This window comes from Elaeis guineensis, chromosome 10, assembly GCF_000442705.2.
Source record: "Elaeis guineensis isolate ETL-2024a chromosome 10, EG11, whole genome shotgun sequence".
Classification (NCBI taxonomy): domain Eukaryota; kingdom Viridiplantae; phylum Streptophyta; class Magnoliopsida; order Arecales; family Arecaceae; genus Elaeis; species Elaeis guineensis.
Window position 1 is genome coordinate 2,044,680 of NC_026002.2, and position 25,399 is coordinate 2,070,078.

The 25,399-nt window shown below is 33.8% G+C and overlaps 1 protein-coding gene across 1 annotated transcript; it reads right to left on the reverse strand.

The window, feature by feature from the left end:
• Positions 1 to 13,675: 13,675 nt before the first annotated feature.
• On the reverse strand, positions 13,676 to 23,960 carry LOC105053340 (cysteine-rich receptor-like protein kinase 43). Its single transcript, XM_029267058.2, has 5 exons — positions 23,511 to 23,960; positions 23,285 to 23,424; positions 22,988 to 23,204; positions 19,064 to 19,488; positions 13,676 to 14,972 (listed from the first exon to the last, which is right to left on the reverse strand). Exons 1-5 carry the CDS (start codon positions 23,575 to 23,577, stop codon positions 14,547 to 14,549), a joined length of 1,275 nt encoding a protein of 424 aa, XP_029122891.2. The 5' UTR covers positions 23,578 to 23,960; the 3' UTR covers positions 13,676 to 14,546.
• Between the last annotated feature and the right edge of the window lie 1,439 nt (positions 23,961 to 25,399).

The window sequence follows — 25,399 nt, forward strand, 5'->3', positions numbered from 1 at the left end:
AAGATACATCTGAAGATCTGTATCTATGTCCACAAACCATAGCATCCTAACATTTGAAATTAAACAAGCAAAATATCTAAATTAATCTCTGATAGAAATAATAATTAATAATATAAGATAGAGTAAAAATGTCAAGTCTACAAAATGAATCCCATAGTACTGTAACTTCAAAAAATACTAAGTCCCACAAGGATGCTTTGGTGCCTGCAGTCGCTTGAACCTTCTCAGGAAGATCCTCAACGATCGCTCCTGCTTTTGTGTCACCTGTGATGGTCCCTCTCCTATATCAGTGGATGTCTTGTGGTCACGCATATGAGGAATAACAGGTGCTGTCGGAGCATCTGCGATCTGAGTGAAAGATGGCATCGATGATAACGGATGATCTTTACTGCGCATATCATACTGCATCTCAAAGATATATAGGGAGCCCAACTACCACATCTTTGAAAAATATGGTGATGCCACCAGAACGTATGGTGATACTATAGGTGACCTAGTATGATAGATGGAGATATGGTCAGCTTACCCAAAATCCTAATATATATGTCTAATAGTGTCATTTAATTGGCCCAATATGACCAATCGCTCCAATTCATCATTAGCAGCGATGGCATGTTATGTGAAAATTGTTATCTCATCCAAACGTTTCATCTGTATAAATCATACAATATAGTTAACAATTAGAAGTAAAATAAAAACTTAATGAATTGAAATTCAATATGACATTGATATAAGGCATAATTTTTATTGTCTTATCAAAATATGCATAGTAGAACTCTCACCCTCATATCCTGAAACTACATACCAAGGCTGCTCAATGATCCGTATTGTAATGCTAAAAAAATCAAGCCATATAGTTCTCGGTATATGGATGGCCTCCCAATATATGATCACCATAAACTATGTAATTTCTACATTCCAAATGGTGATATACTCTACATGCTTGATATGTCAGTCAAAATGAGCTCTTCCTCGTCGATAAATTTGATGAAGTCGCTGGCTGATATCAAACTACTCTGGGATGCTCTGAATTTGGTCAAACTGCCGTAATAAACGATCTCGAAGGTGTCACTCCACCACATCAAAATAAATAAGCGGCACCCTAGCAGCCCATATATCATGTCTATCCATGCACATCTGTGGTAATATAGATAATATCTCCTTTGTGTATGGCTCTCATAAAAATTGATAGAGTTAAAAATAAAGTCGGATTAGTAAGCTTATTTTTTAGTAGATTATGAATATTATAAAATAATAGTTATATATAAATTAAAATTATCCGTCTTCATGTATCAACCAATGTATCCAGCTGGCATCTATAAATCTGTGCCATCGTTATCGACATGTGGTGAACGTTGAATATAGCATTCGATCTATTTGACAGTATGTTCATATTAATAGAACTTCATCGAATTAAAAGCAGTACTAAGTTTCAAGTAATGAAACCAATATTTTTATACCTATATCTCCAAGGTGCGTCTACTCTGAATGGAATATTGGGGGTCTTACTGCTCTGATGGTATCTCAAGCAATTGTCTCCACAATGGGTTAATAGTCGGCATCCTCTCCGATGCACAAATTTATCAATTCTAAAAAAATATACATAATATGCTTAATCAGAGCTACAATAGAATATAGAAATTTAAATTTTGTATATCACATATCTGTAGTAATACAAGATAACCACCAATCTCTAACTGATCATGATAAAAACTCCGGTATATAGCTCTGTACAGACAAGCTAGTACTGCATTACTCCAACTGAGCCTACGAGTAAAATCTAAATCCTCCAACAATAGTAAAAATATCAACTTCATCTTGTTAGATAAAGTATCGGGCAAAAGGGCACCCCTTAGCAACCGCAGTACCTGACCCCTAACATACTGTTGCACCATCTCTTCTAGTGCATCATCCTCAATATGCAAATGTTGATTGTGATCATCCAAACACTCTTTCCTCAGTCGTGAATGATCAAAGAACTAGGCCTCGGGCTCAAATCCCAGTAATCAAAAGTACATAGGCTGCCACTCTGGAATGCTAAGCATGGGATCAACTCCTATAACTGCATCACTATCAACTGGTAGTTGGGTGAGGACACTAATATCCTGTAACGTGATGTTTGTCTTACCGAATGGAAGGTCAAATGTATGTGTCTTTGAGCGCCACCTCTCAAGTAAGATAGTAATAAGACCAACATCCAATTATATTCGACTAATCTGATACGTACCATAAAACCCTAGGTATCGTAAATAATTCATAACTCTAACTGAGATGTTTTCTGTAGGACCCCAGGTATCATAAATAATCCATAACTCCAACACTCTATCGTAAACAATCCGACACATACCATAGAACCCTAGGTATCCAATACAACTTTGAGAAGCATCATTTGGAATGGTGACTTTCAAAAGCTTTTATTTATTTATTTTTGGACTTGGGTTCCACGTAGGCTGTGGTTGACTGGGCTAAAAAAATATCATTTGGAATATCATTTTCTCGACAAAAAATGTCATTCCTAATGGCATTTTTAGCTTTTGCATTACTTTGATAAATAAGTTCTAACCTATATCAATCCAATAAAAAAATTTTAAAAAAAATATTAATATGATAAAGTACTTCTGTTATATGGCTTTCTATTTTACGGATAGCCAAGTCTCATTCTCTTTTATAAGATGATGGGAGATTATTATAATCAATATTATTTTCTGAGATTTCATATATCTATAAAGAAATGAACAATGCTGCTGGTGAATCATGTGGGATCTTTTTTTTGTTTAATTTTTTGAATATCCTCTGTATATCTTTCAATCTAATTTTTTTAATATTTTATTTGCTAATTTATAGGGATGTATCATTTTTTGATTAATTTAAATCATCCAATTTAACTAAAAAAAACTTCTGAGGGATTGCTTCAACAAATTTGATATTCTGTAAGGTAAATGTTGCTTCCATTTTGTGCCTATGGTTTTACCTCTGCATGGGGTCCATTAATTTTATTTCTATTTATTAAATAGTTGGATGGTTTTTAAGAAGAACTTATTGATTAGGACCATTCTACCACATAGATTTTGAATTATTCAATAAAATATCACTATACCATTAGATTCAAAATTTTAAAAATTTTTATTTAATTAAAAAATATGATTAAAAATAAAATATATAATTAATTATGCTTAGCTATTTTCAATCTAATTTTTATTGATTTTTTAATTTTATTGAATAATATGATGATGTTTTGTTGGATGGTCCAAAACCCATCTGCTAACCAATAATTTCCATAATTTAAGGTCTCCAGCAGCGTTACATTAATCAGCTGAAAAGGTGGAAGACTGTGATTGTTTTCAGGTTCACCGTCTTAACCCTGTGAGGGGATTATGGGCTTGTGGCAGTTGGTGGCGACTGGAGTGGATTAATATAAGCGAAATTCTTTGTGCACTGTGAACGGTGCACAACCGCATGCATTATCCATGGTGATTGATTTCTGCATGGGACTGATGAAAAAATATTTTTTTTTTCATATGTCGTACTTCGGTTCCGTGCATGAATCAATCACCATAGATGATGCATGTATTTCTACACCGCCCATGATGCACAAAGAATTTCTCTTAATATAATACGTGGGGACACATGGAAGTTTTTAAGGAAATAGTCATAACGTGGGATCCTGCTGTTGTGAAATTATTAGGTGGATTAGGTTCACTGTAGATCTAAGGTGCCCAAGCCTATGATGGTCTGTCCACCTAATTTTAGGAGAAAAAAAAGACTCATTTGGTTGATGGAAAGTGGAGAGAGGAAGAGACGGTTCCTGAGAAATAGAGAAGATCTCTTGTTTGGTTGAAGTTTTAAGAGGAGAGAGAATGAAAAAATTCTTTCGATAGAAAGTCACTTTTTACATTTCATAACAAGTAAAAATCCATAAAAAAAGATGGGTTTTGGTACTTCTAATGGGATGAAAAATGGTGGTATTTTTTTTTCTAAAATATTCTTTTTAGATCAACTGTCAAAATTTTTAAAATATCATTGGACAGTTAGGATGAAATATTGAATAGTGATATAATATTATATTAATATTTATATAAATATAATATTAATATCAATATCAATATAATATTATTTATTATATTTTAATATTTATATTAATATAATATATTTATTAATTAATATAATATTTATATTAATATATTGATATTTATATTAATATGATATTATATTTAATAGTTATAGGGATAACTAGTGCAATGGAACTCTTAATTGTGAGCTCAAGAGAATTTGATTAAGTTAATTAGTTGGCATAATTATCCTAACATCATCTCTTTTTTATCTCCTAATTATCTCTAAGTATGCATGTGGAATAGATGGAAGAATATGTGGCACATCTTTTTCTTTTTAAAAATTATTGGGTGCCATATCTTAGAGAGGTCCACCCCCTCTTATGTGTCATAACGTGGAGGAGAGAGAGTGGGGTCCACGCCCCATCTCTTTTGGCTAGAGATCTTTTTTTGGGGTGCCAACTCTTGAGGCGCCAAGAGTTGGCGCCCCAACCACTTGACATGTATTCCATGGATGTTTGTTGTACATACTTAAAAGGACTGATTAATTATCATTTATATCTGATTTTATTTGACATAAATCAGATTTAAAAGATAGAGAATTTTTATGAGATAAGAATTTACCATTTTAAGTTGATTGGGTTTCTAATATGTGTCAGGATAGTGTTTATATATAAAGGGTGGTTTCTAGGGTTCACAGTATGAATTTTTGATCAACAAAACTCTCTCTCTCTCCATCTCCATACCTCTTCTCATCATTTTCTTCCTTTCTACGCCTAAAAGTTGGGTGCTCTCTCTTCCACACGTCTAGAAGAAGTTCTGGTGACTTAAAAATCAAGGATCGAGGAGAAGAAGAAGAAGGCTGCAGATCAAGAAGTTGATCTCGCAGTTAAGATCAAAGGAGTTGATCAGAATCTTCAAGGCTCAAATTCTTCTTGAGAAAAAAAATCTTATACGAGAAGAAAAAATTCGAGATCGATCCTGATGGATATCCGTAGAGGTCGGACACGTGTACGGCTCAACCTTCTACGAATCCAAGATCATCAATAGCGGTAAATTTCTAACCATGCAAAGATAATGAGATCTGATCTCATAAAATTTTTTTAAATTTCAGATTGATGATATGTGCTTTCTCCTGGGCTTAGATAGGTTTAGATCTGGTATCTAGCATGTGAGGTTAAAGAGTTTGACCCGTTTTATTTTTCACTATCTATTTTCAAAGTTTTGAAATCTACACATATTGCTTATCCGATTTTTTAACATTTACTACATGGATCAGCTCCTTATGGAGCTGATTGTCCTTCTCAAAAGTCTATAGTAAACCAAGCAAATTATGGTAGTTCACAGTAGGCTGATCATTCTATAATGACTCAAGAAGGGGAGGTAGGACTTGGAGAGCGAGTTTAGGATAACATCCTTGCCTAATTGTTCATGCAAGATAAAACTAAGTCTACTTAGGCATTCGATTTGCTCGATCATGTATGGTACATGATCCGTAATCGAAGCTCCCTCTCGCATATGGGCATTGAAAATTGTACAGGAGGTTTTGTGTCCTTTAGTATCCTCAGGGGTGCCGAAGGACTAATTCAATTTTTGAAGCATCTCCTCTGGCTGTGCGTCCTTAAACTTACAACTGAATTCATCATTCATATCATCCCTCATAATGCAATGCATCATTGCATGATCATTGAGCCACTTCTAATAAGTGTCTCTAACCGTCCCACGTGCATTGGGAGCAGATTTTTCAGATGCGAGATCCGTAAGGATGCACAGAATTCTCTCATACTCAAGAACTATTTTTAACTTTCGATACTATCTATCGAAGTTAGGTCCAGTAAGTTTGTCACTATCCAACAGCGAGCGGAATGATAAAGTGACTGTATATAAGAAAACACTTATCCAAATAAATACATGAATTATACAATCTTAAAGATATGAACTTTAGTCTAAAGATTTTTTCTACTATTTTATTCGAATTAGTAGCCCCTATCTTTAATTCAAAAATTTTTTGATTCCCTAGTAGGTACTAGAATCTACACAAACTGTATATGGGCTCGAGTGTGGCTTGACTAACCTATGTGCATCTATGGGTAGATCTTAACCAATTATTTCTCTAAATAATTTCTAGCAATAAGTTTTGCCCCATATTCCTCTTTAGCAGGCATGTGGCACCTCCATTAAAAGGCTTAGTTAGGTCCAACCATTAACATGACCACACCAAGTGCATCTAACGAATGAATAATCAGACTTAAATGTGGCTCGGCTAACCTGTCATTTATCTGAAAGACAATAAGGGTGACATATCATGGATGACAATTCCAATATCCAGATAAATACCAAGTATGTGGCACCTCCAATGCTTATCTAGACTATTGGATCAATTATTATCCACCTTATTAGGAGGCTATAAACTAGTTATATTTTAGTGGTCGATCGATCTGACCTCCTTGGCCTCTATTGATCCGATCTCCTCAGCCTTGATTGATCTAACCAATTCGGCCAACTTGATCTCCTTGGCCAAAGATGAGGAGTCTAGTCCAAAATGATTAGCCACTAATTCTAAAAGGTAATTGTATCCTCTTGATCGTGGTGAGCTTGATAAAGCATCCATAATCATATGGAAAAAAATCGATGTAACAGACAACAGCTTATCCATCTCACATCCAAAATGCAAGGTATGATCTCCATTTTCAGTAACGACTATCGCCCCTTGCGAGAAAGGCCGCTTCTCCCCCTCTATAAGTAAGAGAGAGCGAGAGATCCCAAATAAGTCTTGAGTCCATACCAAAAACCCCTCTCATTCTCTTTCTCTTTTCTTCTATAATCTGATCACCAACTCACTTGAGAATTGGAAGATCCTCATTAAAAACATCTTTGGCTAGGGACTTTTGTTTCAGGGCTAACTTCATTCGTATGAGGAATTATCCACTTCAGCTCCCAACCATCATGCCGACCTCAATGCTAACTCAAAGATCGACAATAATAGTATAAAAAATGGATGAGAGAGATGGCAAAATAAATAATAGCTCCCATATCTATTTTCATGGGAGGATAAAATAAATATTAGTAGAAGATGGTATTTATTTTTTCATGCAGAATTATTGAGCAGAGGTAATTTAAAAATATCATTTCTTGATGAAAATGCACTCATATATATTATATTAATATTATAGTAATTATATTATATAATTAAATATGTTATATTAATATATATTATATTGCTGTATTGTAGATATATTAATATATTCGTTAATCATATTTATAAGTAATAATATATTTAATATAGTAATATTTATTAATCAATATATTAATTATTAATAAATAATTAACAAAATATTGATTAATTATCAATAAATCTAACATACGATTTGTTAATATCTAATTAATGTATTTATGTAACAAAATATACTAAAATTTATTTATAATAAGAAATATAATTTTAATATATATAATTAATTTAAACATATTTATTAACTTATATAAGATATTTCAATATTTAAATAGCCAATATTGACAATGTTTATATAAATGGGCCATAAATAGCCAACAAATGAATGAAGAAAAAAATGTTATTACTCAAATTATTTATTCAAGAGTATTATTTTGAAATTTATCAATATTTTTATATAAAATTATCTCTAACTAAACATAATAATCTATTTCTGAAGCTATTGTTGTATATGCTATATCCGCCCTCTCTATATTTATTACATCTTTTATAGTCTTTAAAATATTTTTTATATTTTTTAAATATTTTTATAGTTAATAAATTTTTATTATTTCATGTAATTATTAAAATTTATAATAAATAACTAGAAATTAGATTTAAGTTGCTTATGCTATATCCATTATTTTCTATATTTTTCTTTGAATAATGCTCATCTAATAGTAAGTCATCCAATTTGTAATATGTGGTGAATTGTGTTGCATATCTTGTCTATCATAAACTATAAGCTAGAAGATATTTTTGAGATTGGAGGTTGAAATAGAGCCACATGTCAACAATAAGGTTAATATATTAATAATTCTAATTACGGTTCACATTTTGGGCATGAATTTGAGCCACATGTGACTAGGTTGTATTTTTGAAATTATAGATTGGAATCTATTAGTTCTAAGTTATGGTACACATTTCAGGTATGAATTGAACCACATGCCAACTTTATCCAATTAGTCATAGTAATGACGAGATAAGTGATAATACTCAAATAGAGAATCTTAAATTTAAGTAGAGATATTTAATTTGGCACATGCTTTCAAAGAGGGCATATTTATTAGAGAAATTAAAAAAGAATTAGTTATTTGTTAATTTTTTTTGAGAAAAATTATTTTAAATTATCAAGTATATAATACATCAAGCAATAAACCTTATCCAATTATTAAAATTCATCTACTTTATGCTTGATCAACCCTAGGTTCATATATTAGACGTCTAAAAAGTTGATAATCTTCAAAGAAAATTTAAAATTAAATTTACACCCTAATCTTATAATATATCATAATTTTATATAGAAACATGATCATAATTATTTTTTTTACTTTATTTTGGCTAAATTAATAATAGAAGAACTTACCTTAACTAAACAAGATGTTTCCGATATACAAGATGGAGCAAGCTTCTCTTCTCTTCTTCTTCGTTTCTCTTCCTTCCTTTTTTTCTCCTCTTGTTCTTGTTTTTTGGCTGCAATGGTAACGAGCCAATACATATAGCACCTCAGTATCTTGATAGTGGGATCAAACTTTATCATGGGTGTTGTTTTTCTTTGATAGAGAATATTTTGTAGTAGATTATCACTTTAAATATTCAATCATGTCAACTTTCAAATATATTAGATGGTAAGTATGATAATTAAAGCGAGAAAGGAAAGATTAGTGACCGAAGGATAATTCACGTGAGTACAAATTTATTTCTTTTTTCCTTCGTATGGATATTCCAAAATTAAGGGAGTTCATTATAAATTTGTAGCATCAATTTCCCTATCAAATATAACTTATGTTCAAGGATCACAAGTGATAATACTACTCTGATTAATTAGGTCTTCATTAACCATTGCATCAAATGGCTCTTGGGTTGGAAGTCCAATCCAAGCCTACTTCAATAGCATAGAGATTTTTTAAGTGATTAAATGAAGCCTACTTCTCAGACGGGCACGCCGCCCAACAGGTTCGGGAGAAAAAAAAAAAAGCCATAGTTCATGGCACCGTACTCCACCTTCCTCTCCAGTGGTCCATGGCGCCGTGCTCTACGGGGGGAAAATCGAGCATGCTTCCAAGCAATCCGAGCTCGTAAAATGTGAAAGGAGGGGTTTTCGAGTGCATGGCATGCTGTAGGAAAAACATAGAAGGAAGAGCCCGCGAGCCGAGCTTCCTCCCTCCTCTCTCCCCCTAGTGACGGTGCCGGCGCCGGCGCCCGACAAACAATTCTCTTATGGTTAGTCATTTTAGGGTCTTCAATTATGCTAAAAATATTTTATATCCAATGTTGCATAATTTATATTTTGAAATTTTCTTTGGTGTTGTGTGACTTAATATGCTAGGATTAAAAATAATTTTAATCTTTAGATATCTTATATAGGTTGGCATTACTTTATTATTAGTACATAAGTTACTGTTAATATGATAATAACAACCAATAAAACTAATCTGAATCTTTAGACTCTTTTGTATGGGAGCGTTTTTCATGAGATTGTTCTAAATGGTGCTTAGCATGGTTCATTCCCTAGTGCCCTGGTGATTGTAATAATTCACCAATTTATCATGGAAAAAGAAAATCCCTGGTAATGTGAAAATTTTTCCTTCGCGGCCATTTCTAGGAAAAATAATTTTTTTTCCCCCATTTTTATTACTTCCTTTTGAACCTTTCAAAAGTTTTTCGGGTCTTTTCACCGAGAAATTCAAATATCAACTGAGATCTTACTTTTTCCAGCTCCTTTCCCCTTGCAAATTCCGAACTTTAGCATTTGACAAAATTATTCAACTTGTGACTGTGGCTGATACCTCAAGCCACAATAATACCGATAATTAGTTTCTTATCAGATCAAGCTTCACATTTATGAGTAATTTATACCCCAAAACCAATTACTAAGGCTACCTGTAAATCCCATGGCTTAATTCTGCTTATTTGAAACCAAGTGAGCAATATTAACATAATAAACATTTGAAATATCTGAAGAATGCGTTTTACAATGAAGTCATAGTCACACTGCTCAAGGAAGTCTACCTGCTGGATCCCTTGTTGTGCATCTTCGGGTTGATTAGATGGTACGTTACTTTATCTTCTGCTTGTTTCAGATAATGATCCAGATGTTGGAATGCTTGAAAGAATGAATGCATTCTGTTTGAAGCAAGGTATCGTGGGCTCCAGCTCCCAAATGCAAGCCACCCTGGTCCAACAGCTTCAATTGAAATGCTTCAAATAAAACCCATTGCTCCTGTCAAATGTGTCTCAATCAGTAGATTTTAGTTTTATCATTCAGTCAAAATGCACAAGTTGGAGAAACAAGGAGACTGCAACATAGGTTGCTCAAGCAAAAAGAAATAAATCAATTGAAATTATTCTATATGAAAATGAAATTATCATCATGATTCATGCCTACATGAATAGGGCCTGGGTTCCGAAGACCGGCACCCGGCATTGATAAGAAACTCCCATGCAAAGTCACTGTTGCAACACAATGGAACTAGTTCTGGAGGTACAGAATAAAAATGGAAAAGGTCATTACCCAGTTATGTTCCTATCAACTTGGGGTCCTGGGAGGGGCAAATTAGGGACAGACCTAACCTTTGGCATTTTTTTTGCACAAAGTGATTGCCCCAAGACTAGAACTCATGCCATTGCACTAGCCTCCCAAGTCTTTACCATCGCACATAGCAATGGCCCTTTTCTACATGCACATAATACAGATGCAAAATACAAGAATCCTATGCATAAGATTTGTATGCTCGAAAGACAGAATGATGCGCAAAAAATTTTTATTCAGCCATGAATGAAACAAAATAACTTGATAATTAAAGAAGTTTAATAATAATCATACTAAAAGAGAGAGATTGAGGGAAAGAGATATGGGGAAACATGCACAATGTTGGATGGACCAATTTAAGGGAAGACCTTTTTTCCCCAATGATGCCATCGAAAGCAATTAAGTTCTATGAGAATAAAGGTTATGGTTGGGCAAAAAAGCAAGGGACCATTTTCTCTCATCTAATCACAAATGCTATAATGGTGCATTTCATGCATCATATTCAAGGTTGTCTACCCTCAAAGATAGCATATTAGATGAAATTAAAACCTAATTTAATCCAAAGAAACTTGTTACATTATATGATAGCTAATATATTGTAATCATCGGACATTAAAAATTGAATTCAAGATTACAGGTTCAACTATTAAATTATCATTTTAAATTTTAAGCAGATTAAATAACTGAATAACATCTAGGCTGATGTGAAAACCACAAAGATACTTTTGAGGTCACTTAGGCTTCATTTGGTTGGGGTATGTCAATTATCTTATAATTTGATAATTCTTAAGAATCATTTATTTAAAAAAATGATTGTAAGGTAAAATAAATTTTACCGTATTTGGTTGGTGGAAAAATTACTCTAAGAAATGGAATAGAAAGAGATTACTATATTTGATTGGAGGTAATCTTACATGAGACTATTACTATATTTTCAAGTTCCAACAATTCTCTTGAATAATAATTCAAGTAATTATATTTGTGTGTTTCAATAAAAAAATGGGGGTACTTTTGTCAAGCATTGACAATTCCACATTAGCTCTATTCAGCAGTCCGGCATGGAAAGAAAAATGCCACCCTCTGGGTGGCATTTGTTTTACCTTCTCTCTTAGTAAAATAGGTATGAAATCTATCATTTATTTTACCATCTCTCTCATTTTTTTTTTTGTATCAAATATGATAATTTAATATGAAATTTATTTTCTATGCTATATTATCCCCAATCAAATGGACCTTTAACCATTTTGGTTGTTGCATATGTATTTATTGGAGATATAACTAATCAATATTCTATTAACATAAGTTTTATATGGTTAATTGATAACTTCATTTATGCCGACCATGGTCCAGAGCAAGGTAACTTCTGTACAGATGCAATGCATTAGAAACGAAGGGTACAATTTGTAATGCTATGTCAATATTTTTTAAGTTTCTCCCCATCATGGTGATTCTTACCTCCTGCTCAAATCATTTGGAGTTGATTTATAGAAGGGCACCAAATCAGCTGGTTATTTTCACTTATATCATTGTCAATTATATAGTGTCTGATGCCGTTGTCTTATTGGAGACTATAATGTTGAAAAAGAAAGAAACTATTTATTAGGACAAATCAACCGATCTCCGACTCCATTCTACATCAGTCGAATGAATATATTATTTCGATTCATAATCGGTTGACCGACCGACAGTCGGCTATTATCAACCAACAACAAACGATTTGATCAACCTCTGACTGAAGATCATCGGCATATCAGAGTTACCAGTCGATGATCATTCGAATCTTTTATCGACTTATCTCTACCAACGTATCAGTATTACCGACATATAGTCGGTCTATCTGCTCAACATACTCTAATTGTTATGAATGGTTATCGACTACGTGTTACAGCTATTAATGGAAATAAACAGCCCACTAACTCCATGATTTTGATCCGATAATCTAGCGTCATAAAAAGTGGGACCACGTACTCGATGGTTACATCAGAATCATCTATAAAAAGGGAGATAAATGAGCAGCACGGGTAAGATAATTCTGGGCCAACACTCTGCCACTTTCAATATTTCTATTAGTTGTTCACCAACCTCTTATCTGACTTAAGTATCGGAGGGTCTCCACCAGACACAACTTTGGTTTGTGAGGACTTTGCCTTGCAGGTGCTCTTCACTGATGACAAACGGCAAGGAATTGGCCGCAACACTATTAATAAAAAAAAAATCATATTTTCCTACAAATGGTAAAGTACATTTGTTATCTGAAAATAGCAGAATTTCTGTCTTACAACTTGTGATCTTTCCTGTAACCTAGCCTTTTACCGGCAAAGAAACCAATTTCAATGTGCCAGAACTAACAGCAAACACTGACCTTAGGAGTGAGCCCTCTTAATAATTTATGAACCTAAAACAAAAAAGTATGCATTGCCAGTTAGCATGAAAAAATTAATATATCAGACAGTACAATTATTATTCTTCTGAAGAACGTGAAAGAAATAGGTTCAAACCTGGTCGTGAGAAATATCTTCCAACCATTCCCCAAATACTGTTTCACATATGCTGCTCCACCCATAAACACTAACAGCACAAACATGTTTGAGATGCAGGTCAATTCCGTGCAGTAAGCCACCCAACTATCATGTCTGCAGTTAAATTACAGGCAAGCTAAAGCAAAATTAAAGTTGATAATATGCAAACAGAGATATAAAACAAATATCAATCACTAAAACTAATTGCTTGGTCAAGATCCACTAAAATAGAGGTAAGTTTATGACCAAATCTCTACCATAACATGGTAGACTACTAACATCAGGCAGTTGCAAATGCATGTCTCCCTTGGTTTTAGTCAAGTTAAACTAGGTAAGCCAAAAATAAAAAAAGGAAAAAATAAATAAACTTATGTTGAAATTATGATAGAGGATTGATTTAGAACCATCCTTTTTTTCTAATGTATGCATTCCTCAGTGCTTAGCCTTTCTCAAACATGGTTTGGAGAGAAAGACTAACAAAGTGATTAGTCCTCTACACTGCAAAGAAAACAAGGGGAAGGAGCTACTTTTGGGAAGTCAAGAAAGGATGACTTACTGGTGGACTAGGAGTTGGAGAATCAAACAGTAATTTGCATTTTAACAGTACAAATATTTGAACTTTAGCTCTGTGAATTACAAAACTCCAAGATGCAGAGAATGGTTTTGGAAGCTTGATCTTTCTCTTAACACCTTTGAGAATCATTGTGTTTCAAATACAATAAAGTTAACAATAATCATTATGTTGATTTCAAATGGTTTACATAAGTTTCGTAGTTCTGGATGACATCCTTGTAAAATCTGACTACTGAACGTTTTTTCCCATTTAGGATCAATAAACAGGAGAACAGAGAGACAGCATTTAGGATCAAGACAGCAGTGCAGCAGGACTCCTGGTAAGCATGAACTGATATACATGTATCCATTCCTGTGTTCCTCATCACCTGTCTACTTGTCTGAAGAGTAAATGGCAATGGAGAATACAATTGCTGAGGATAGCCTTCACGCGGACCTACTAGCCAAGAGAACATGCTCAAGTTTCCATGGCAAACCCTCCAAGAGAAGTTTTAACAAAAATATTTTTCTTGAGCAAAAGAATACTCACTTCCCGCATCTTCATCTAGACTTTAACCAAGCAATCTCCAAAAAAAATTTACATGCAAAACTAGATAATTAAATAAAACTACCAGCTACTAATATAATACAAGAAAGAATTTTTTTTAAAAAAAAGAAGCCTAATGCTAGTGTTGTATAGAGTGTTGTTCATGATATAAATGTGGCGCCTGGGAGCTTGCATTGGTGGTGATAGTCGAGGTAGTGGTCTTGCTGTTTGCTTTGGAAGTGGAGGCATCGGAAGAAGCAGAGTTGGAGGCATCGATCGTTCCTGATAAGGATTCACCCAAGGCATAGTTGGAACTTTGGGGTCCATAAGCTCTTCTCTGGTACCTGGATCCAGGGATGCCAGGCCTGATGGGCTCCTCTAGTGTGCTTCGCCTTTTGGATAGGATGACCACCACCCGCTTCATGTCAGGCCTCAGCTTGGGGTCAGACTGAGTGCAAAGGAGCCCTATGTGCACACACATTGCAACCTGTTCTGGAACTGCTGTGGATCTCAGGACAGGATCCATCAACTCCAGACTTTGCCCCTTCTTGTAGAGCTTCCAAGCCTGAGATAGTTCCAATGTACCACATAAAACATAAAGGCCACAATATCAATACATAAATGGACGCCACCAAATACAGAAGGTGATACCAATTTGGATACAAATACACAAGAATTCACATTGTTAAGTAAGAATTTTGGATATATCCATGCTGTTTTTTGTTGTCAACTGAGGTTTGCATTGGATTATTGGACCAATTCCAGCAAATGTTGAAGTGAGTTTGGATGGATAGCCTCATGGCAATGGAGTTGGTTGCTGCAATCAAACTTTTCCAATCAACTCAGGTGTAAAGCAGTTACATTCTTACTATTAAAAAATGTCTCCTTTTTTGTGGGTTTAGGTCATCGATCAATTTCCATTAGAAAGAGTTGATTGACAACAAAAAAATACATCAGGGGAGTGAGTCGTCAAAATACATATTGTCACCGCAAACAAATTATTTGATCCTAGGTTTAGCAGGAGGACATTGTTCATTTTGAGGAGAATCAAGGGAAGAGCAAAATGAGATTTTTGGATATAAAACAACTAGATTTCATTATTAAATACAAAGATTTTTTTTTTCAATATTACTATCCATTGATATAGAATAAATCCAGAGTACATCAATGGGTACCCCAAAGGTTTAGATCTTCGGAGGGGAAAATGTATGCAAAATGTCCACTCTACAGTGAAGTGCGTATGTAGTTTCTTCCCCTAAGGAATTCATTTTACAATATGCGTGGTGGTTGGCAAAGGTTGGCTGTATAACTCCACAACATTGAATCTTTTTCAAATATTATATGCTCCAGAATATACGAAGACATCTTAGAAGAACTGTAGTGTTTGCATGAGTACATGAGCATTTTTCTAGCAAAAAAGCAAAGTACGCCATAGCAAACAAAGGAATTTGCCCAAGAGAACAAAAGGAGAGATGCTAGATCCTACACAACAAAATGAATAAGTAGAAATGTCTGGTAACCAAGGGGAGATGGTAAATCAAGTGAAATATGTCAAATGTCAAGATCAAACTAACAGGTTTCTATGCAAACTGTAGATGAGCACTTCACTGTCAAGATGGATACCTCTAAAATAGCATAAAGATTGTATTTCAAGGTTTAACCAGAAAGTACAGAGATTTTTCCGTACGGAAGACTTTGTAATTAAGCTTGAGCAATGTGTCGTCAGAACTCAAAGGAAAAGGATGAACAAATTTATGCATATTTTATTTAAACCTGACCACATAGCTGAAGGGAGGAATAATATGCTAGAAGCTGAACGATTTCTCATTCTTTGGCCCCAGGAGGGGGCACCTATTTTTCCATTATCTGACCATGCGCTGGACTCTTGGTGTATGGTTGTGGGAATGGAAGTGGCTAGGATGTAATGTTTGTCGTCTAAGAAACCCAAACTGCATGGGTATCTATATGCCCATATACATCAAAAATATGCATATTGATCATTGATATATGATCTGGAGATAGATCTGTCTATGTGGATATCTGGATACAGATAGCCATTTGAATATGGACATTAGCAGCTGCATATCATGAAAGAAAATCCATTTAACCTTAGTAATACTTAAGATTTTAATTCTATTTATATGGTAAATTTGAAAATATCTAAGAGATACTTCTTTTGAATACACTTTCACTATTTATTCAGACATTTTTTGTTATAGATGACTCAAGCGTATGTTTGAAACATGTATAGACGTTGCACATATTTGATTTATGTTCATAGTTTCTTAAGAAAAGAACATATGGATATGAACATATAGGCTTTGTATGTACATGTCTTTTAAACACCATAAATTCATAAGTTCTTGCATTGATTTATGGCATAGACAATTTGGATACTACTCATACATTATCTTTCTCTGTTTTTGGCGTGCCTATTTATATTTGTGCCATGCTTGCATGCATGAATGTGTGCATGTGTATTTGCATGTGTATGTTTCTGTGTTTCTTGTACCAGTAAACATGCATATGCATCTGTTTGTTGAGTATAACTGAAGTTGAATTTGATATTGTCAACATTCAAGAATATTCGATCTGTTTTCATCTCCACTAGTTAGATTCATCAATTTGGATCATTTTTTCCAAGCCGTCCTTGGGTTATCATAGCTTAGAGCTCCATTATAATGCATGAGTTTCCACTACATTATCAAAATAAGACAGCCCTTACAAAATAGTTGAGCAACTCAACTTGATGGAAGTGGTGTGCTAACAAATAACGAGATGAAAATTTCTAACTCTATGAGGACGGTTAAGTGATTGATGTCAGTATAAAATGTCTTTTTGGTACTAGATCCATAAGATCCATATAATAATGTGCAGAACTTTGTCAATTTCTTCTAGCAATCAAGAGAGAACTATGTTCTTCTGCTTTAATCATTAAATATCGATACACCAGATTAAATCTAAGTGACAGATAAATGTGGCTACCATGTATGGAGACTACAACATGCTAGCTATCATTTTTAGTTGCTGGAGTAAGGATGGATGACCCTGTTTCAATCGTCCGAAGGGTATGGTTCGGAGGGTGGAGTCAACAAGAAAACAATCGGTAGATACGGACTTGCAAAATTTATAAAGAAACTAAACTTATTAATTTAGGATCTTTTTCCATATGCATTCCTCCAAAAATCCATTATCCCTATAATGATACCGAACCCTATATCGGTGCCATCCTATTAATGTGATGGGTATATATCCGGAACAAGGCCAGTTTAGCATACCAAGTGTCAGTACACTCTTTGTACTATATATCGGTTCAGTACCAGTATTCAATTTGGTATGGCATGCCATATGTTGGTTGAAAGAACTTTATTGGTAATATAGATTTATTGCTTTCAAAAAAGTGCAAAAAATAGAATCAGGGAACAACGAAAGTTTTGTGCAAGTTCTATATTCATCATCAATCTCTACGTTGAAACAAAAATAGAAAACAACTACATCAAACAAAGCCTAACTTAATAACTTTTTCACATATACTCCTCTCAAGTTTCTAACAATCAGTCCCAAAACCTGACGGTGAAGTTGGTTTAGCATTCAATATATAAAAAAAAGGAAATCCTTTTTCTAGTTGGACAGAACCGAACTCTTTCTACGGGTATTTGAAGTCTGACCTAGTTGATTGGTTAAACTTGAGAATATCGTATTATATATCTTCTTGCTCATGGAAGTCTCATAATTAAAATTGCATCTCAAAATGTTAGGAATACTGAGATCTAATCCAAAGGGTACATATATATATATATACAAGCCTGATCAGTACCAATGAGACATTTCAAACGTTTCCTACATAGGCTTGGTAATGGGTCGGGCCGGATGCGAGTTTGGGTTGACCCAAACCTGACCCGATATTCCAGCATTTTGATTCGAATTCGATACGTGATCCGGTAGATCAACACTTTCTTTATCCATACCCTATCCGATTGGATATTGAATTATCTGATCGCATATCTGCCCCATCTAAATGAGATTTTTTAAATAAAAATAGAAGCATAAAACAATAGCCCACTACTACTCTTCAGTCCTTAAGACCTTAACTAAACCTAAAAGCTATAAGACCCATATTTCATACAACTAGCCTATATTGGAACCATATATATATATATATATATATATATATATATATATATATATATATATATATATATAAATATATATATATAATCGGGTCGGATAATCGATCAGGGCTGCCACTATCCGAACCCAACCCGGCCCGAGATATAAATTTATCGGACTTGTTGGGTCGGATCAAAATCTGGTCAACACGTTGACCAACCCGACCATTAGGGCCGGATCGGATCAGGTCGGGTTGGGATCTGTTTGGATCAGATGTAATTGCCAAGTCAATTCCTACTCCACATATTATTAACATTAAAGACCTCAACTAATCAATGCCCGACATTGTACTTGCTTAAAAATTTCCAAGCTTCTAACTCTCGCAAGTTTCAACCAGCTGAAATATTTTAATGTTCGGATCAAAGGAAAAGAAAAATTCACAACGTCGACGATAAAATGATATATTTTAAGTCCAACTATCCGCGGTAACTAATTTGAGCTAAAGAGGGGAGAAAAGAAACACCAAAGAGAGAGATCTTCACATACCCATTCGGGGAGGCTCTGAGCATCTTCGGCTTTGAGGATGAAGGAGGAATTCTTCCGGCCGGAGATGAGCTCGAGGACGAGGACACCGAAGCTGAAGACGTCGGACTTGGTGGAGAGGGAGCCATGCATGACGTACTCGGGGGCCATGTAGCCAAAGGTGCCGGTGACGCGGGTGTTGACGTGGGTGAGGTCCTCCGGGAAGAGGCGGGATAGGCCGAAGTCCGCGATCTTGGGAGACCACCGCTCGTCGAGGAGGATGTTGCTGGGCTTGATGTCCCGGTGGATGATGGGCGTGTGCGCGTCCTCGTGCAGGTACAGCAGCCCCCGCGCCACCCCCAGCACCACCTCGTACCGCCGATTCCAGTCCAGCAGCTCCGCCCAATTCCGGCCAGCCCCCGGATCGTCTCCTCTTCCTCCTCCTGGCACTATACACAACGTCATTAAATTTCATTAAGAAAAAAAAAAAAAAGGGAAGGAAGACAAATCATTGTTATTAATATTGAAATTATTATTTTTTTGGTAAAAAATTTAATATTGAAATTATTATTATTACTATCAAAAGGCTTCCGAGGAGCGTTTCCGTTACGTGTCCACCAGTTTTACCTTCGCCAGCTGTCAAATAGTTGGACGGGCTATTTAAGGTCATGAGAGGGTCATTGACTGCGATCTATTTTCCGGTTGACCGTCTGAACCCCGTGAGGGATTTAAAACAGTCGGTGGAGGCTGGCGTGGGTTAATACAATGAACACATGCAAGTTTTTGTCGAAAGGCAACTTCTTCGTGCGGTAACGTACGTGGAACATATTATTTTATTTAATTAATTTATATAATTATTATTTTTTAATATATATTTAATATTTATAGATCAATTTTTTTATTTAAAAAATTTAAATGATAAAAATATTTTTATTTTTAATAAAATTATGATATTTTATATTTATATTTATCTAAAAAATTATAATTTTTAATTATAAAATATTATAATATAACGCAGGATGTTATAATATACAGAAGATGTTATAATTTTTTTAAAAAAATAAAAATAATTTTATCATATAAAATTTTTAAATAAAAAAATAAAATTATAAATATTAAATATATATTTTAAAAAATAATTATATAAAAATATATTTTTTATATTGTAATATTTTAAATTATTATGATATCTTGAATTATAATATGATATCATATTTTTTTTATAAAAAATAAATAATTTTATTATATAAAATTTTTAAATAAAAAAATTAATTTATTAATATTAAATATATGTTAAAAAATGATGGTTAAGTAGATTAATCTCACGAACGGATTCTCTGCACCGACCACGGTGCGCAAAAAATTTTTCTCCGTCGAAATAGTCATAGCATGGAACCCTCCTGTTGTGAAAGTATCAGGCGGACAAGGTACGCTGTAGACCTAGGACGCAAAAGTCAACGGTGAACCTGCCCACCTAAAAATTTCTATCCGACGTCATGAAAGCTATGCCACCAATCGTTAATTAATTTTTTATAAAATATTGAAATAAAAAAAGAAACATGGCTTGACGTGTAGACCTCCTATTGCACACACAGCTGTACCGAAAAAACGAGAGAGATCGAGTTGAGAGAGTGACAGGAGTAATATATTCTACCAAAAAAACAAAGGAGTAATATAAAAAATAATATCGTGATGGAGATAAGGGTAGGCTTTCCTCAACCGATCGATGCTTTTTTTTTTTTTTTTTAATATTAAAACTTGTAGAAAGTCTTCTATGCGCTTTTTGTTAAGTTACTCATCCACGCGATCCTCCAAATGCACCCTCCCCCACGTGCGATGTTTGAAAAGAGTTCTTACTCTCTCATTTATTTTCATAGCACAAATAGAATTTTTTAGCGACTCCTAAATGCCGCTCAAAAAAACGTAACTTAGACGGCATGGTGTATTTTAATTGCTCCAGATCGATATAAGAATACTTCAACCCAATGGAACAAAAACTTTGTATCTATAAAAAGGACGGTATTCATTCCAAGTTATCCTATACCATTTTTCTCCTTTCTTTTGTTGTTTTCCAAAGTTCTGTTTGGTTTAAACACCAAAAGGTCTTCTGGCCAGATCAGCTAGGGCAACAACTTCTATGTGAGATCACTCCCAGCGTCACCTTTCCCCATCTGATCGCATCACCACCCTTCCACTCTCCTCGTTGTCGTCCTTCCTACGATTCTCTTCTACCATGGTTATCACGTAGGTACATAAAAGACTCGTTTGGTTCATGACAAGTAAAGGAAAGAAACATAATTTTTTCAAAATGGAGAGGAGTGCTTATTTGATTGAAATTTTAAGCAGATAGAGAATAAAAAAAAATTCTTCGAAGATACTTTCTATATTTATAAAAAATAAAAATTCATGAGGCAGGTAGATTTTAGGACTTCAAATAGAATGGTAATCGATAATAATTTTTTTTTCAAAATTTTTTTTTTAAGATTCAGTACCAAAATTCTACAAAATATCAACAGATGATTAAAATAAAATTCTGAATAGTGATATATTCATAATATTTATATTAATATAAATATTATAATATTTATAATATATTAATATTATTTTAATATTTATACTAATATAATATTTTTATTAATACTAATATAATATTTATGTTGATATGTTAATATTTATATTAATATAATATTATAATGGATATTACATTTATATCTATATTAATAAATTTATTATATTAAAATATTGATATATATTAGTATTATATTAATATAATAAATTATTATGATCAAATTTATATTATAATAATATTAATGTTATATTTTTATTAATATAAATATAATATTATTATTTATATTAAGTTTGAGAGCAAAAATGTATGGTTTTATAGCTATTAAGAATATAATAGATATTTTACATATTTTTTTAAAAAATATTCAACTAAATATAAATTATTTTGAGATTTTTTTTTCATATTTAATCAAATATATCAAAATTATATTTTCAAAAAAAAATTTTTCATGTAGTAAAAGAAAAGTCCTTCAACGAACCAAATGAGTCCAAAGAAGGGAAATTCTTTGTGCACCATAGGCAGTGTAGAAAATCCGATGTAGATTGTGGAGTGCACTGCTTTATGTGATTGATCCACGCAGCCACTGCTTTCTAACGCGCATTTAATACCTGCACTTCTGCTTTTTCACTTAAAAATTTTGAATAACGAAAATATCTCTTCTCTTTGAAAAAAATTATGACATTTTATGTCCATATTACGATATTCTGCGTACAGAAAGTCATATTTTTTGACACAAGGTGTCATAATATTACAGAATATCATAATTTTTTTTCAAAGAGTAAGAGCATTTTCGTCATTCAGAATTTTCAAACGAAAAAACAGAACTGCAGGCATTAAATGCGTATTGAAAAATGGTTGGATAAAAATGTCCCTTTTATATTATGACATCCTGTACCATATTATGATATTCTGTATGCAGAAAATCATAATTTGATGCAGGATGTCATAATATATCATAGGATGTCATAATTTTTTTGATTATATTATGACATTCTGCGTGCAAAAAGTCATAATACATCATAAGAATATCATAAATTTTTTAAAAAATAAAAATATTTTTATCATTTAAAATTTTTAAAATAAAAAAAATAAATATTAAATATATATTAAAAAATAATAATAATATGAATCAATTATTTAAAATAATACATTTTATATCGAATTTTTTACGCTATCTGCAGCGCACAAAAAATTTCTCATCCAAAGAAATCGAAAGAACGTGCGAAAGAGCCCTAACGCAGCTAAGGACAAGCCTTGCAGTTGGGAGAATTAATTATCATCCACCAACGCATCCATATGGATTAAAACTGAGCAAAAGTAGCGTGAGATCGAAAAAGAGTGAAAAAATGGGAAAAGGAGACGGAAGGAAGGGAACTTACGGGGAGAGAAGAGGAACTTGTCGAGGCTCTCGTTGGGGACGTACTCGTAGACGAGGAGCTTCTCGTCGGCGCGGGCGCAGTAGCCGTAAAGGTTGACAACGTTCTTATGGTGCACCTGCGAGAGCAGTATCGCCTCGTTCGTGAACGCCTTCACCCCCTGCGTCGACCCTCTCCCCAGCCTCTTCACCGCCACCTCCCGCCCGTCCTCCAATCGTCCCTGTAAACCAATTACCACCCGTTCTAATTCCCAATTAGTTCTTCTATCAAACACCTTTCCGTCGTCACACACCTTCTTACCCTAAAAACTGGCCCGAATCCGCCCTCCCCGAGCTTCTGCTGAGGGTGGAAATTATGGGTGGCAGCCACCAGCGTGTCGTACTTGAACACCTTCTGCTCCTTCGCGGCGATTGCCTCCAAGTTCTCCTCCTCTTTCACCACTGTTTTATCAATTGAAATTGGAAGTAATTAATTATCTAATTAATTTACAAGGTCCGAAATGAGATGAGATCTCTAGATCACCTACCTCTGTCTTCCCGATGTAACCAGGGCCTGACGAGGCTCTCCAGAAATCTCCGAGGTCTCGCCGTCATCAGTTCGGGTAATTAGGTGCTGCTGCTGCTGAGATCCGATCTGATCTTGAGGTATAGGAGTTGTGGTTGTTGGATATTTTCAAAATAATAAAGAAGATAACATCATATTTAAAACACAACTGCGGACCACGGTGGTACTTCTACCCAAAAAAAAAAAAAAAAAACTCAGGGTGGTACTTGATTTGCTGGGCCCTTTCGCGATGGGAATTAATCTTGCAGTAGAGACGTTGGATGCCTGCAAACTCCACATCCCAACTTTTTAAAATGGAGCAGCTCTAGTCTTGACCTATTTGTACGGCTCAAAAGATCGATTTGCGAGTGTCTTACCGGGACGACAGTGGACTAGGTTTCCCCAATCATCAGCGTGTGAGGAAGAAAGAATGATCTCATATTTAGAGTATCAGCATAAAATCCCAAAGCTACTTAATTTTTTTTAAATAAAATCCGTAAACTACATGCTTTCAAATTATACATTAATCATGACACCCCAGAAGGGTACATGGGAGCAATTGCACTTATTTGGTCTGCAAGAAGGATTTATTTTATAAAATATTATTTAAAAAAAATTGATTTTTAGAGATATGATATATAAAAATGGTTTGAACATATTTGATTGATTATAAAAAAAAATAATTTATTTTAGAGTGATTTATATTTGATTGGACATCCATTTTTATGGAGAAATTGTAAAAAAAATATATATTATATTTTTAATATAAAAAATTTTTATCCTATTTTGTACATTACTATTAAAATTATGATAATTAAAGATATTTTTGACTGTATATTATGGTGGAGGAGGGTTTGACATATTGTGATGGAGAGGATATTTAGATCTTTTGATGTCTTAAAGAATATCTTCGAAAGAAAAATCTCGAATTTTCATCTCACGAGAATTCAACAAATTCATATCCTATATTGATTTTTCTTTCTCATGAAATATTGAAATTACATTCCCATAGAAATACCTTTTTCGATCTTACTTATTTGAAAACTCCAACCAAATAAAATTTTTTTTTTCTACTTTCTATTGACCATACTTTCCCACCCAACCAAATGAGTCTTGAATCTCTTCCTTATGGGCCTAATATAGAAAGGTATGATTAAAAATAGTTTTTAATAAATCTTCCTTTTAGATCCACACGTATCTAAAAAACTAATCATATCTCAACCATCTCTCTCTCTCTCTCTCTCTCTCTCTCACACACACATACACATAGGGTTGAAATTAGATTAAATATTAGTACAGTGACATCTATATTTATTTTGTTTGATGAATATGAATATAAATATGGATATTAGTCAAATACAAAAATTCATTTCTATATTTGGCTTAAAGGGATATGATACAAATCGGATATTTAAAATATAGATATAAATATAAATATAAGCAAGATAATTAAATTTTATAACTATATTCTATCATGCTTCGAGTCCATTATCTGGGTCGACCATGTAACACGACCGCATGAATCCTAGAGTAAAATCTTAGAGATCACAAAAAGGTCTATAGGATAATTCTATCACTCAAACTCCATGATCAAATCTATATAAAATTATGTGTCCTACAACTTAGAAAGAAAAAGAAAGATGCGTTATAAGTTTTATATCTCAGTAAGAAATCCTACACTCACACCAGCATAAGAAACCCCAAGTCATTATTTTTTTTAAAAAAAAAAACCATACCTACCACTAGTTCTAATTCGGTTGGATAAAAATCATCCCCTTCAGGTAGGGTTAGGTTGGATATCTGATAGATCGGCCAAAATTGTCATCTCTATGAAGAGGAGGAAAGGTGACAACAGAACAGGAGAGCTAGGTT

Bases quoted from the DNA above. Each gene is read 5' to 3' on its own strand.
- LOC105053340 (XM_029267058.2), bottom strand. From the start codon at position 23,577: ATGACGGCGAGACCTCGGAGATTTCTGGAGAGCCTCGTCAGGCCCTGG. The intron at 23,205-23,284 runs GTAAGAAGGTGT...ATTGGTTTACAG, and splicing joins GATTCGGGCCAGTTTTTAGG to GGACGATTGGAGGACGGGCG. The intron at 19,489-22,987 runs GTAAGTTCCCTT...CGTTGTGTATAG, and splicing joins CAAGTTCCTCTTCTCTCCCC to TGCCAGGAGGAGGAAGAGGA.